We start from the raw sequence: 14,824 nt of genomic DNA, 5'->3' as shown, positions 1-14,824 counted from the left end.
GAGTAGTATTTCGTTCTATAATCTTCCTATTCTCACGCATCGATAGTATCCATCTGCACATAGTGTCATCTATGCCACCATGTGCAAGAGAATTACTTATAGTAATTACTTCTATGTTATTGAAGGCGCCCTCTATGTCTAGAAAAGCACGCTTATGTATACGGAGGTAATTTTATTTCCTCTGTATGTGTCTGTTTCATTTCCATTCCATATTTAGTATACATCGTCGATTAGGTAATTAGTGAGATTGAATTAATGAAGCAATAGAAATTGTCAACAACGTATTGTCACATATCACGTTTGAAGATGGCTAAATTTTATAAGCTTGATATAAATCGAACAGAGTGGGAAATACCTCAAATATATCAGCAACTTCAAGCAGTCGGTTCTGGCGCATATGGACAAGTATGTAAAGCAATTGTTCGTAACACTGGCATGAAGGTGGCCATAAAGAAATTAGCACGTCCATTTCAGTCGGCTGTTCATGCAAAACGAACTTATCGCGAATTGCGCTTGCTCAAACATATGGATCATGAGAATGTCATAGGCTTATTGGATGTATTTCATCCCGGACAGCCTCCAAATTCTTTGGAAAATTTTCAACAAGTATATTTAGTAACACATTTAATGGATGCTGATTTAAACAATATAATCCGGACCCAAAAGCTTTCTGATGATCATGTCCAATTTTTGGTGTATCAAATTTTGCGTGGTTTAAAATATATTCATAGTGCTGGTATAATACATCGCGATTTAAAGCCTTCAAATATTGCCGTAAATGAAGATTGTGAGTTGCGTATACTTGATTTTGGCTTAGCAAGACCTGCAGAAAGTGAAATGACTGGTTATGTGGCCACCAGATGGTATCGAGCTCCCGAAATAATGCTCAACTGGATGCATTATAATCAAACTGTAGACATTTGGTCAGTTGGTTGTATAATGGCAGAGCTTCTGACAGGGCGTACCTTATTTCCCGGCACTGATCATATACATCAACTTAATTTAATTATGGAGGTTCTTGGTACTCCCACAGAAGATTTTATGCAAAAAATTTCCTCAGAAAGTGCTCGAAACTATATACGAGCATTGCCAAGAATGTCTCGTCGAAACTTTCGAGACGTATTCCGTTTCGCTAATCCATCGGCAATAGATTTACTAGAAAAAATGCTAGAGTTGGATGCCGAAAAACGAATTACAGCTGAACAAGCCCTAGCTCACCCATATATGGAAAAATATCATGACCCCAGTGATGAGCAAACCTCTCCGTTGTATGATCAAAGCTTCGAAGATATGGATTTGCCCGTTGAAAAGTGGAAAGAACTTGTATTTACAGAAGTATTAAGCTTTAAACCACCACAAGCCTTTGCCGAAGTTCTTGAAAAGTGCAAAAGTGATGTTTAAATGTTTATGGCGTTGAAGTTTTATTAATTTACATATATGTACTTAAACAATTTATTGAGCTTCAAGCAACTTTATAAAGCTTAAAACAATTATAAACAGTTTCCGTCATTAACTTAATATATTTAAAAACAGTAAAATACTATTAATACAACAATGTTTTTAACTTAGTGTGCAAACGTTCTAAATTCAGTTTTTTTTATTAAAAATTGTGATCTTGGTGTTGTAAGGGCTATAAAGATAGTTACAAAAAAATTGCCAATATAAAACAATGGTGCAAAAAAATAGAAACGCAATTTAAGAACAATTATAATTAATGTATCAGAGAATAACTTTTCTTTTCACAAGACGGTTTTTAATCCCTTCTGCATAACTTAGCGCAGACCTTTAAAGAACTGTTGCAAAAAATGAGTTGAATACCATACAATTTTATTAGAAAGCTTTTGTTACTGATTCAAGTTTTTAAGAATACTGTATAATTGCCAACATATTTTGGACCGTTTTTGTTAATATAATAAAAATTTAAATACACAAATTCGGTTTATCAATTTTATGCACTTAGCATACCTACATATTCGTAGTTATTTTAAATGTGCATTATGAGCTCTTCCATTCCTATCAAAGATTGGCAAAATAATAGTTTTATCAACAGTCGTAAGGTGGAGTTAAGATATTTCATAAATCAATATTATGTTAAAAAATTAATCAATAGACAGGTGTTATCAGAAACTATAAAAGAAGATCTTCTAAATAGCGTTCAAATTCAATTTCACGGGATGGTTGCTCTAATTCTACATTTGGTCTGTGGTTCCATATCCTGTTCTCTGTTTCACTTTCTTCATTTGCTTCAGATACAATATTTTCAAAATAGCTTGTTACTTGAACACTTCCTTGATTTTTTCGCAGCATTTGCCCTTTTGGAGCAGAACACTTTTTTAAGCGCTTAACTTCCCGTTTTCGTGAAGTGAAATTCAACTGCTTCGAATGATTCGCACATAGTCGCAACTTCACTAACGCATTTTTATTCTCTCCATGCTCGTGATAAGCAAAATTTACTTCCCAACTGCTCAAATTTTCTCGTTGTTCACATTTCCTACTTCCACATTGAAACTGCCCTTTTCCTAAAACTACTTCATCCCTCGTACGCCAACGCAATGCGACTTTATTTTCCTTGTGTAGAGTTAAATCTGCTATGCAATATTCCTTCAAAAATTAAAAAATCGTATAATTTTCTGAACGTTTTATTTAGTACGTATTTTACTACCTTAAACAATTTGTTATAATAACGTCTAGCCATACAAATTTCCCATGAATTATCACCATCACTTAATTCGTTATCATCCCATAAAAATCGATGATGTTCCTTTATTATATCTATGTCATAAGAATTCTTCTTGCCTTCGAAGGATTTATCAGATATAATGAATTTCTTTAAAATATAATTATGTCGCTCTTGAAGGCTCATTGACTTCATAATTTCCAGATAAAGTTAATTAAGTCAGCTCTAATATGAAAAATAATATCAAGTATAGTGCCCACTATCACGGTATACCTTGCCCACTACATTTTATTCGCTTTCTACCATATGTACACTTTTGTCTCTTTTTCACAAAGGTACGCTTTCGTGTGAGTACGTTCACTTAACAAGTTTGCGACGCCAAGACGAACAACATTTTGGGCAGAAATAAAGCTAGGCAGCTCTGAAAGCAAAGCGTTCATCAGAGATAAAGAGATTCCCAATTCTGCTGTCACTGGTAATGTGAGAAATGGTCACCTACCGAACTTTGACAGTTCGGTACAGGATTGGATATGTTTTGACGTTTTGCATTTGGAATGCCTGAAACAGTCAGATTGAAATTATACCAAAAATATATGTGAACGGAAGAGTTTGTTGCCGCCGTTCAAGATCGCTAATAAAAATGTAAAACAATGAAAATCAAACAAAAAGGCGAAATTTAGACTTATTTCATGAAAAGTTTTGCACAGTAGAATTATATTACAATTACAAATGATTAAAAACATTTATTAACTGAGAACTAACAGACTTAATTCACCTTATTAAGTATTGTAAGATCAAAAGTTAGTTGTTTTGATTTACCATAAAATCATAAAAGAGGATTTAAGAAGTTTCGCCATATATTAAAAGTCCAATATATAATGATTTGCAATCGTAATAAATGTTGGGTGTTTTAATTTAAATGCCCAAAAATCTTTATTTTGTCCGATCTGGCCATAATGGAATATGTTACAAAAACGAGCATCCCAAATCCCTGGTACATACACTCGGAGGTCCTTATCTCTGGTTTACTGGATTTGGTAGGCTTTGACGTTTTGCAATTGGAATGACTGGAACGGCCAGATTCAAATTATACCAAAAATCTCCATCGCTAATAGTGATGAGCGAAGTAGCGATTTTTTAGTTTCAGTGAAAATAGTGATTGCGAAAAATATATAATCTTAGATAAAAGGAATTAATTTTAATACAATACCTTAAATTTTCCATAAATTAAAAAAATATAATTTTTATATTCAACAAAATTCAATAAACATGATTTTTGAAGTAAAACTTCTTTAGGCGCGCTTGGCTTAGGGAGTAAACTGGTGAAAAGTGTGATTCGCCTCAGTGTGATCAGGCGAAGTGAACGCAGAGAACGTATAATATAGACAGAGAACGTTTAATATAGAGAAGGCAGAGAACGTTTAATATAGAGAAGGTTCACGGCGCGGAGATCGTAAAAATATTTTTGGCTAACTCGGTCGAGATGGTCCAGTTTCACCACAGACAAATTATAAGCGTGTTCACCACGAATATAGCAGAATTGAGCATTTTCACTGTTAAATGAGAAAAATAATGCGAATTCCAATGTAAAGTAATGTATGCGTACAGATTCGCTTATTTACTATGCTCAAACGACTCTGCTTATAATTTATAGATCGGTATACATACATATGTATATTTGTTATGAAAACACATAAGTGTGTATTTTGAATTTGACCTATGTATTTGTATACCATAAAATCTTTGCAAGTATTACTACCTAAATATACATTTTATATGGGTTTGACAGGTCATATATGTATTTACTATATACAAAAATATGTATATGTACATACATATATTTCCTTTAATTATTAAAAGTTTCGATATCATGTTAAAAGACCAAGCGGTCGCACATGTGCTCATATATAATTATGTGTGCATGTAAAGAAATATGCTAGACCATAGCAGTGATCTGCAGTGAATACTTGGCTTATGAATACATTCACTAATAAGTGGCTCATTGTTTATTCATGAATGCATTCACAAATTCCTTGCATATTCAAAATATATTTCACAATTGTCACAACTGCATGATATTTACATCATATGTGATAGTCACACATGCCTGAATTTTACATCACATATGATTGTCACAACTGCATGATATTTACATCATATGTGATAGTCACATATGCAGGATGTTGGCATCAAGCATAACAGGCATTCATGACAGAGATTTATATCATTAATGACACAAATTTTTATTCTAAACACCATTGGAGTGAGCAGTGTAGCTATATGTTGTTCAGGTTGTTAAACCTAGTATGTAAGAAAGAAAGGCAATATCACATGTATGCAAAAGTTTTTGTCAACTTTTTCATATTGCCCTTAAAAATGTGATAGAAACTTGCACTGAGCCAGTGACAGAAAATTGTGTCACTAGTGAATGTCATATGATTGATCATTTGATTATCATCGTTCTTGTAGGGATATATTTTATACCTACGCGAAGGGGTTTTAAAAGGAACGAAACGTGCGATTGTAGTGACTACAAAACTGAAACTTCTTTGTTTATTATCCTTTTAGTCAATTATTTTCTTAAGCTTTATCTTACATTCTAGAAATTGGAGAGCTTAGGTAGATGAGTCCTTGAAGTTTATACCTACGCGGAGGGGTTTAAAATTTAACGAGTGAGTCTAGTGACTTCGTAAAAACTACAAAACTGAAACTTCTTTGTTTCTTATCATTTTATTCAATTATTTCTTAAGCATAAATGAAAAGCTTTATCTTACATTTTAGAAAGTGGAGAGCTTAGGTAGATGAGTCCCTGAAGTTTATACCTACGCGGAGGGGTTTTAAAAGGAACGAAACCCGTGATTCTAGTGACTTCGTAAAAACTACAAAACTGAAACTTCTTTGTTTCTTATCCTTTTATTTAGTTTTCTTTTAAAATAGCACAATAAATCGCATTAAAACATAGTAAAATACATATATTCAAGAAATGTCGGCGGGTTATGTGTCAGGCAAGATGTGTGCTTACGACGGTCCGAGTACTCTCCTACCTATTATATCAAAACTTGCACTTAAAATATTAACTATACCTGCAAGTAGTGCGGCGTCTGAACGTGTATTTTCCTTGGCAGGCAATTTAATAACTGATAAAAGAAATCGACTTGCACCCAAAACCGTAGATAATATAATATTCCTGAATTCTATATTTAAGACTAACTAATATGGCAATAAGACCTTAGAAACTTAAAAAACAAAAATATACAATGATATTGAAAAGTAATTTTGTGCAATACCTCAATCTTAATATATATTTAGAAGCTATACTTATAATATATACTTGTATCTTTGGAGTTGAATCTTATGTATGTACATAAATCTTGAAGTAAATTTTATGCTTATTATTTTTATTTTTTACCGAAATTAACTGAAGTTTGCTATTTAGTTTTTTGATAATAATTAATGTAATTTTTATACCATTAAACTGACGTGATTTTAATTTTTAATTTTAATTCCATTGAAAGGAACTAAATTATCATTTTATAAAATAAAATGTAATATTATAAGTGATAACATATTAATGTATGTAAGTATGTATATGTGATTTTTTTTAATAATAGAGAAAATTAACACAAAATATGAAAATCCAGTTTTTTATTTCATTATATCTAGTCATTATTTGAACCAGTTACAAAAACCTTGTTGTTATACAATAATATAATAGTAACTCTTAAATACTAATTTCATAATGGATTTCTTAGCCTTTGGTTCATAGCGTTACGGCTCAAGTGGCTCAAGTGGCTTGCGCACAATTGAGCTTCTTCGTATATTCACAAGTGTTTTGTATTCATGAATGTCAGAGAGTCCTAAGCAAAGATTCATAAGTATTGTGAGCTCATAAGCAAACACTTGTGAATATATGCTTCATACAAGCTAAGCAGCTCACAAGCCAAAACTCTCTCTCTCATAATTGTAAGTGAGTAGTATTCACACTTATACTCATTCCGTGAATAATTTGCTTGCTTCATACTCAATTTTTCGCAAGTGGCTCAAAGTTGTGTTTAACTCATTCACTGCAGATCACTGGACCATAGGGATAATGTTTGTAAATTTGTCTAGATGCAGTACATATGTATGTACACTCAATGCTTCATGCGAAATCTCCGTTGAGACGGACAACCAATGGCGAAGCTCGCGTTTTTTGCTTCCATGTCAACGAGCCAATCTGTCGACACAGCATTGTGTTGTTGGTAGAAAATCCTAGCTGTGCCGAAACAATAAGCGAACGATCGTCTATTGTTACCGCTTCCCTTGCCGAGCTAACAGCTTCGCCGACAAACTTGCGTAAATATGTATGAATATATATGTATGTATGAGCTTGCATACATATCGACGCAGATTTTTGCAAGCCGCGTAAAATACAGTCAATCCCGGTTATGTGGCACAATCAAAGATACAGATTTTTGTGGTTTGCAAAAATAGAAATATAATATGGTACATAAGCGACTGCGGATACTTAACCGAGTCGTAAATACTTAAAACAATAGTTTGAATGTATTTCAAAAAACAAACCGTGAGATGCAGCAAGATATAGGCAGTTAAGAGGGATGACTTTCATTTAAGCAGAGTACTACTTAACCGGGATTGACTGTACACATGAATAAGAGGAATATTGAACATTTTCACATGTACATATTAAAAGACCAAGCGGTCGCGCATATTCACGTACATACATATGTAATTATGTGTGCATGTAAACAAATTTGCAAGAACCAGAGAACTTAAAAGTATAGACAGAGAACATAAAATTTGTTAACATTGTATGTAAGGTCGGAATTCGCCTCGCAATTTTAACATTGTTTACAATTCTCTCACATATTCTAACCGAGAATATGAAGAGACATAAATATATGTATGAATATGAAGACATAAACACATGCATGCATGCTCCTTATGCAAGTTCATACATATGAATACATATTTACGCACGTTGGAAGGCGAAGCTGTTACAGCGGCAAGGGAAGCGGTAACAATCGGCGATCGTTTGTTAGTTTCTTTCGCGTCTCGTCGCGTCAATGCTTCGACAGATTGATGTGCTGAACACATAGAACGCGACAGACTGCAAGCGCCATCTGAATCTGATATTGAAATACACACATTCTTAAGGACACAGTTATTTAGACAGCTGTACAACTACATAACTGTGTCCATAAGAACGTGTGTATTTTAATATTTGAAAATAATGAAAACATAAAATAAATTTAAATATTTGTAGGAAATAAATATATGTATATGTGCATACATGTATATATTGCACACACACATTCATATATCGCTCATTTGCTGCAAGACCGGCATAAATCAAAAAACGTGATTTTTGAGTTAATGATGCAGAATTGTTCGTTATATTTCATATGAATACCTCTTATATGCTCCGCTTGAGAAGAGAATATGTTTCCTGTTTTCCGTGTAAGGTAAGGTAAGTTGAAAACTTTAAACGCGTTTTCTGGCGAATCGACTTATGCCGGTCTTGCAGCAAATGAGCGATATATACATATAGATAGAGAGAAAGAAGTTTTACTTCAGTCGTGCGGTCATAAGCACACTCTCTTTTTTTGTTTATTATTATCTTTATATTTTTTTTTACAAATTGTGCATTTTGCATGAGTTTTACTTATTGCTTCGAAAAATTGCCACATTTCACTTCGTTTCTTATTTCTTTTAAAAGACATTTTCACAATATTTAATAAATTAAAAACAAAATCGAATTCAAAATATTTATTTTAAGCAATCGTTCAACGGAATTAAATAAAACGCTATACACATATATTTTCACAGCGAAAAAGTATTCAAAATCAAAATTTCTGCGTCTAACCACAAACAATCACCATATATATTCACAGTTAGGCTGTTCACGATAAGGTGGTTATCGGGTTATGTGGTTATGTGATTAAGTAAACAACAACAAAATGCGTTGTGACAAAATAACCAAAGTTGACCAACCTAGGCCCTTGTTTACAGATTATGTGGTTGTTTGCTTATTTCCAGTGTTAAAGCGAATGGCATTTCCATTTAGATTTTCTTATTGGAAATTCTGCTATTAACAGCTGTTTTTTGTTTACAATCAGCAAATTATGCAAGATGTCTGCAAATTTTATACAAAGAATTTTTTGAACCCTTAAAATTCGGATTATTTAATAAGCTCATACCTTCAATAAAGTCCATTTCCTGAATAGCAGAACTTATTTTAAATTCGATTATTTTGCTTTTTAAACTTTGTTTAGGCATTTTATAAGTTGAAATTTCGTTGAACTAAAATTGTAAACAATGAACAGCTGTTTGTGTAAAAATAAGCAAATAACCATACAACGTAGGGTGCTCACGGAGCATAGAGGTTATTTTTAATCTAATAATCACATAACCCGATAACCGACACTTAATCACACGATTTCGGCCGTTGAATGGATTATCCCACTAATCTTAAAAATTTATCAAGATTTCGCCATACAAAAATGGCAGTTCCAAATCACTTCATTGAAATGATTTGAAACTGATCCACGCTAAATCTATCCGTGCGACTCTTATTTTGCGCAATCTACTTGTCAGCACTGGAAAAATACTAGTCAGCACTGGAAAACTGTTACATTATCACAGCTGATATAGACACTACAAAGGGAAAAGAAATGTAAACAAACAAATTTATTTTATAGCAATGAATCTAATTTCACCTGAAAATCGACTTAACAAATGAAAAAATGCATTCACTATTTCTATTATATGGAAAACATTTGAAAAAAGACGGCTTTCATTTCAAACTACTATATGACAATCTTTTCTTTTGATAAATATTAAGCGATGTGACTTCATGAATGACAATAACAGCTGTTTTTTGATCTTTCTAATGGCAGTGAGAACACTGTTGGGTTATGAAATGATTAAATGTAATCTAATCTTTTAAATTTTCGGTCTGAACATGGTATAAGTGAATAAAGAAGTATGCAAAATCACAATTTCTACTTCTAACTCTAAAAAAATCACCACATGCAATTATTGTTCATAAGCTACTGCTAATTGTAAATTTCATTCACAGTGAAATACTTAGGCTGTTCACGATAAGGTGGTTATCAGGTTATGTGGTTATGTGATTAAGTAAACAACAACAAAATGCGGTATGACAAAATAACCAAAGTTGACCAACCTAGACCCTTGTTTACAGATTATGTGGTTGTTTGCTTATTTCCAGTGTTAGAAAGTCGTTGGAATTTTACTAAATTGCAGCACAAAAATAAATAACATTCTCATGCAAAATTTGCAAAATTACTTACATATGCTGATTATTCATTTGTGTGTCCATTTTTGTTTGCTTATTTTTATTAAAAAAGCTGTTTGACAGCAAAAAGCTTTTTACTTCACGTCGTGACTTTTTTAAGCTTTTTTCTTATGAGGTTTGAGCAAGAACAGCCTCACAAATTATGCATCACAAGAAATCTCTCAAATATTTCCTCTCAACTCAGTTGAGAGGTTTTTTCAGAATAGGGCTGTAAAACTAAGCGAATGGCATTTCCAATTAGATTTTCTTATTGGAAAATCTGCTATTAACAGCTGTTTTTTGTTTACAATCAGTAAATTAAAACCGAAATAAAAAGTATCCAAAAGCATCAAAAATCATCAAAAATTATCAAAAGTCATCAAAGTAAGAAAAAATCACAAAGTACAAAATAAATATACACTTTTTGTCATTTATTTATACTCTAATTTTAGTGTCTACAGAAGTACGAAAGCGCCGGCGAGAAAAGGAGGTGAAGAAATGGACGGAAGCCGAAATCAAAACCGTGCTCTCCTATATGCAGGATCACCGAAACGTCGAGGTTATTGCATTATGACACTGTTCAGGGCGCAAGATGTCTGCAAATTTTATACAAAGACTTTTTTGAACCCTTAAAATTCGAATTATTTAATAAGCACAGACCTTCAATAAAATCCATTTCCTGAATAGCAGAACTTATTTTAAATTCGATTATTTTGCTTTTTAAACTTTGTTTAGGCATTTTATAAGTTGGAATTTCACTGAACTAAAATTGTAAATAATGAACAGCTGTTTGTGTAAAAATAAGCAAATAACCATACAACATGGGGTGCTCACGGAGCATAGAGGTTATTTTTAATCTAATAATCACATAACCCGATAACCACCTTACCGTGAACGGCCTAACTGGCATGAAGAAAAATCACCAATCACCATTTTGGGCTAGCAATAGCAGTGACTATAAGCGATTTTTCAAACACAGTGATAAAGTCACCGGTGGTGAAATATCGCTCATCACTGATCGCTAACAACCTTATCGAACGCATTTGAGAGAATAATGAAGATCGGGGAATTTCGAACAGCTGATATCAGAAAAAGCGGGATGCGAGTAATAAACCTATGTATTTAACTGAAAAATTCAGTGTGAAATGAACTTTCATTGAACAGTGCGAACATATTTTGATGAAATAAATTTTTATGTAAATTAAGTAATTATTTTGCATTTTAACATTTACATATATATGCATTTTTATAGTGTTTAATTTAGTGTTTTGTATAATTTAGCGAAAATGCCAAAAATAATGAATTGTATGGTCGGAATATATATCTAATATAGATGTAAATATTTTTTTAGGTTATAGCAATTAAGTATATAAGTTAGCACCCCATATATTCAAAAAGTATCATATGATGCATTAATATCATATGATACAAAGTAAATAATATGACACCACTAAATCGCTGAGAGCGCGACACGTGTAGTGCAACCTGTGGGAAGCGCAACGTCAGCGAAGTGCCAACCTGTGGGAAGCTCAGCGTCAACAAACTCCGTACCCGTTGCAGCGGCAAACATAGGTCTAGAGTTAAGTATAATTAATTGTAAAAGTTAGTTCTTTAGTGGAATTCAATAAAGGAGCATAGCTCCCAGAAAATACTTTTTTATAAAATAGAACTAAACGTTTTTTAACTGGCGCCCGAGCAGGGACCAGCGCGTGTAAGTAGTTATTGCCTGAAAACGAAAAAGTAAGGCTACGCGAGTGGCGAACGGTAGAGACAGTGAATAAAAAAAAGAAAAAAGCCTGAAAATAAAACAGTAAGACTATGCGAAAAGTGAAAAAAGAAAAATACTGTGTGCTGACAAGCGGCTACAACACACAACGTGGGATTCGAAAACGTCGAGGAACCCCAGTACCGCCAGGAAAAAGGACAACGCCGAAACGCACAATAACATCCTATGGAAAGCTGGAAACAACTAGTGTAAGCTCTTATCAAACATTTTAAGATTATTGTAAAGAATATCGTACTATAAAGAACACGAAATTAAATTGTTCAATCCAAAAAAACAAAAAAGGGGTCTTAAACTGAAAGAAATTCAATTCAAAGGAATTTAATCATTCGATACGAAAAGAGAGAAGAAAAATTCCTCTATTAGTGTAAGCTTCTACAAAAAAATCCTAAAATTATTAAAGAAAGTACTATTACAAAAGAATTTTTTTTTCTAACTAACTAACTTAAAAGAAAAGATTGTTATAATGCCAGACACAGCTGAGGAGCTAATCGAACAATTAAAACAAATGAGGTTAGATAATGGGCAAACCACCCATCCCTCAAATCCTTCCACCCATCCTTTAAACCCTCCCACCCTTAACACAACTCTAATAACGACAATAATTCGAGAAGTACTCGAACGAATGAGTACACAGACTACAAGTGTAACTGACTTTACAGAACCCGACCATAGCGTGACACTGAACGCGAACAAAATAAATGAATTAGATAAGATTCCGGACATGGTGAAATGCCTTAGGGAATTTTCAGGACGACCAGGGAATTTAACTCCTGGAGGAAGAGCGTAGATAGAATTTTTAAAGCCTATGAGGGAGTCAAGAATACCCCCAAATATTTTGCGATACTCCATACGATCAGGCACAAAATAATTGGCGATGCCGACACCGCACTAGAATCATACAATACTCCACTCGATTGGAGTCAAATCCGGAAATGCCTAATGATGCATTATTCGGATAAAAGGGACATAGGTACCCTCGAATACCAGATGACTACTCTGGTCCAACGCTATGATGACATTCCAACCTTCTACCAAAAGGTCTACCAACACCTTTCACTTATTTTAGACAAAATTTCATGTCTCGAGCTAAGCGACGAGTCCATACGGGCTATGACTAACTCATATACGGACAAAGCTCTTGACATATTTATCAGAGGACTAAATGGCGATTTACCTCGTCTTCTCAGCATGAGAGAACCGACAACCTTGCCACAGGCATTGCTTTTATGTCAAAAACTTGACAACATGACATACAGAATAAATCATGCGAACAACATAAACAAACCTAATATTCAACCACCACCACGACCTCCCCGAAATAACAACTTTAATAATTACAATAATAATAGAGTTTTTTATCCCGAATTAACATATTCCCACTCCCCCAGACGAAGTTTCGACCAACATCCATTCGGTCGTCAATCAAACCGATATCCCCAACGCTCTCCCAACTATATGCAAAATAACCAAGGATTCATGCCGAGGTTCAACAATTACCCTAACAACCCCCATATTACCAGAGAAAATACCTCCTTTAATAACAGACGGAATTTATCACCTAAACCGCCTATCCCAATGGAAGTAGACCAATCAATACGTTCAAGACAAATCAATTATCAGAACAGGCCCAATACATTCCAGGACAATCCCACCGAAACGTCCGATTTCCGCACAACTGACTCACCCTCCCAGCAAAATACATCGACATTTTTTTAGTAACGCAGTAATTTGTCAAAGTATAAATATGTGTAACGTTAAAGCAACGAATATCCCACGAAGTGAATAATGTGGCAATCAATATTCCACATCTCTCATTACAACAACAAAACAAAATTAATAATATTATCGATAAATGTCCAAACCTTTTTTCCGATCCTGATGAAAAACTTACCTACACCACCCTCGTAAAAGGTGAAATCCGGACAACAACCGAAACCCCCGACTACTCCAAGCCATACCCGTATCCCATGGCATTAAAATACGTAATCGAATGACAAATTGAAGAACTCTTAGATAACGGAATAATAAGGAGATCGAATCTCCGTATAACTCCCCAATTTGGATAGTTAATAAAAAGTCAGATGCCTCTGGCGAAAGAAAATATCGAATGGTCGTAGACTATCATAAACTAAATTCAGTTACGATTCCCGATAAATATCTCATACCAGAAATTAACGAAGTCCTTGAAAATCTGGGAAACAATAAACTATTCACTGTTATCGACTTAAAAAGTGGGTTCCATAAGACTCCACTTCGTAAACAACGGAAAATATGAATTCCTCCGCTTACCTTTCGGTTTAAAAAATGCTCCAGCCACATTCCAAAGAGCACTAGATGATATCCTTCGTCAACATATAGGAGTAAGATGTATGTTTACATCGATGATGTAATTATATTTGGCAAAGACGAAGAAGAACATTTTAAAAATATAGAATTAGTATTTCAAACCCTAGAAAAGGCTAACAAGAAAATCCAATTAGATAAATGTACATTTGCTAAAGAAGAGGTAGAATTTTTAGGATATGTAATTAGTTCGAATGGGATAAAAACCAACCCTGAAAAAGTAGAAGCGGTAGCCAAATTTCCAGTTCCACAAACTCTCAAAGAATTAAGATACTTCCTAGGTATGTCAGGTTATTACCGACGATTTATCCAGGATTACGCAAAAGTAGCTAAACCATTAACAGCACTGTTAAGAGGAGAAGCCGGTCATGTCTCCAAACGGAACTCGAAAAAAAATAGAAATAGAATTAGACAACGCGGCCTTAGAAGCATTTAATAAAATAAAAAATGCTTTAGTATCTAAGGATATAGTTTTAGCGTATCCAAATTTCGATAAAAATTTTGAACTAACGACCGACGCCTCAGATTTCGCATTAGGTGCCGTCCTATCGCAAGACGGTAGACCAATTACTTTCATATTGAGAACTCTAAGTAAAGCCGAAGAACATTATGCCACCAATGAGAAGGAAATGCTTGGTATAATATGGTCACTTAATTCACTTAGAAATTACCTCTACGGTTCAAAAAAAGTTAAAATTATCACCGATCATCAACCTCT

General features: G+C 33.7%; 2 protein-coding genes across 2 annotated transcripts; one reads left to right on the top strand and one right to left on the bottom strand.

The window, feature by feature from the left end:
* Positions 1 to 231: 231 nt before the first annotated feature.
* On the top strand, positions 232 to 1,933 carry LOC105233339 (mitogen-activated protein kinase p38b). The gene has a single exon (XM_011215403.4). The coding sequence runs from the start codon at positions 307 to 309 to the stop codon at positions 1,399 to 1,401; it is 1,095 nt and encodes a 364-aa protein (XP_011213705.1). The 5' UTR covers positions 232 to 306; the 3' UTR covers positions 1,402 to 1,933.
* LOC105233332 (protein FRA10AC1) lies at positions 1,807 to 3,018 on the bottom strand. The gene is made up of 2 exons (XM_011215390.4): positions 2,663 to 3,018; positions 1,807 to 2,601 (listed from the first exon to the last, which is right to left on the bottom strand). The coding sequence occupies exons 1-2, from the start codon at positions 2,870 to 2,872 to the stop codon at positions 2,128 to 2,130; spliced, it is 684 nt and encodes a 227-aa protein (XP_011213692.1). The 5' UTR covers positions 2,873 to 3,018; the 3' UTR covers positions 1,807 to 2,127.
* Positions 3,019 to 14,824: the final 11,806 nt, after the last annotated feature.

Source organism: Bactrocera dorsalis, chromosome 1 (assembly GCF_023373825.1).
Source record: "Bactrocera dorsalis isolate Fly_Bdor chromosome 1, ASM2337382v1, whole genome shotgun sequence".
NCBI lineage: Eukaryota > Metazoa > Arthropoda > Insecta > Diptera > Tephritidae > Bactrocera > Bactrocera dorsalis.
The sequence above is the reverse complement of the archived record's forward strand: the minus strand, read 5'-3'. Positions and strand labels throughout refer to the sequence as shown.

Bases quoted from the DNA above. Each gene is read 5' to 3' on its own strand.
- LOC105233339 (XM_011215403.4), top strand. From the start codon at position 307: ATGGCTAAATTTTATAAGCTTGATATAAATCGAACAGAGTGGGAAATA.
- LOC105233332 (XM_011215390.4), bottom strand. From the start codon at position 2,872: ATGAAGTCAATGAGCCTTCAAGAGCGACATAATTATATTTTAAAGAAA. The intron at 2,602-2,662 runs GTAGTAAAATAC...TAATTTTTGAAG, and splicing joins ATTATAACAAATTGTTTAAG to GAATATTGCATAGCAGATTT.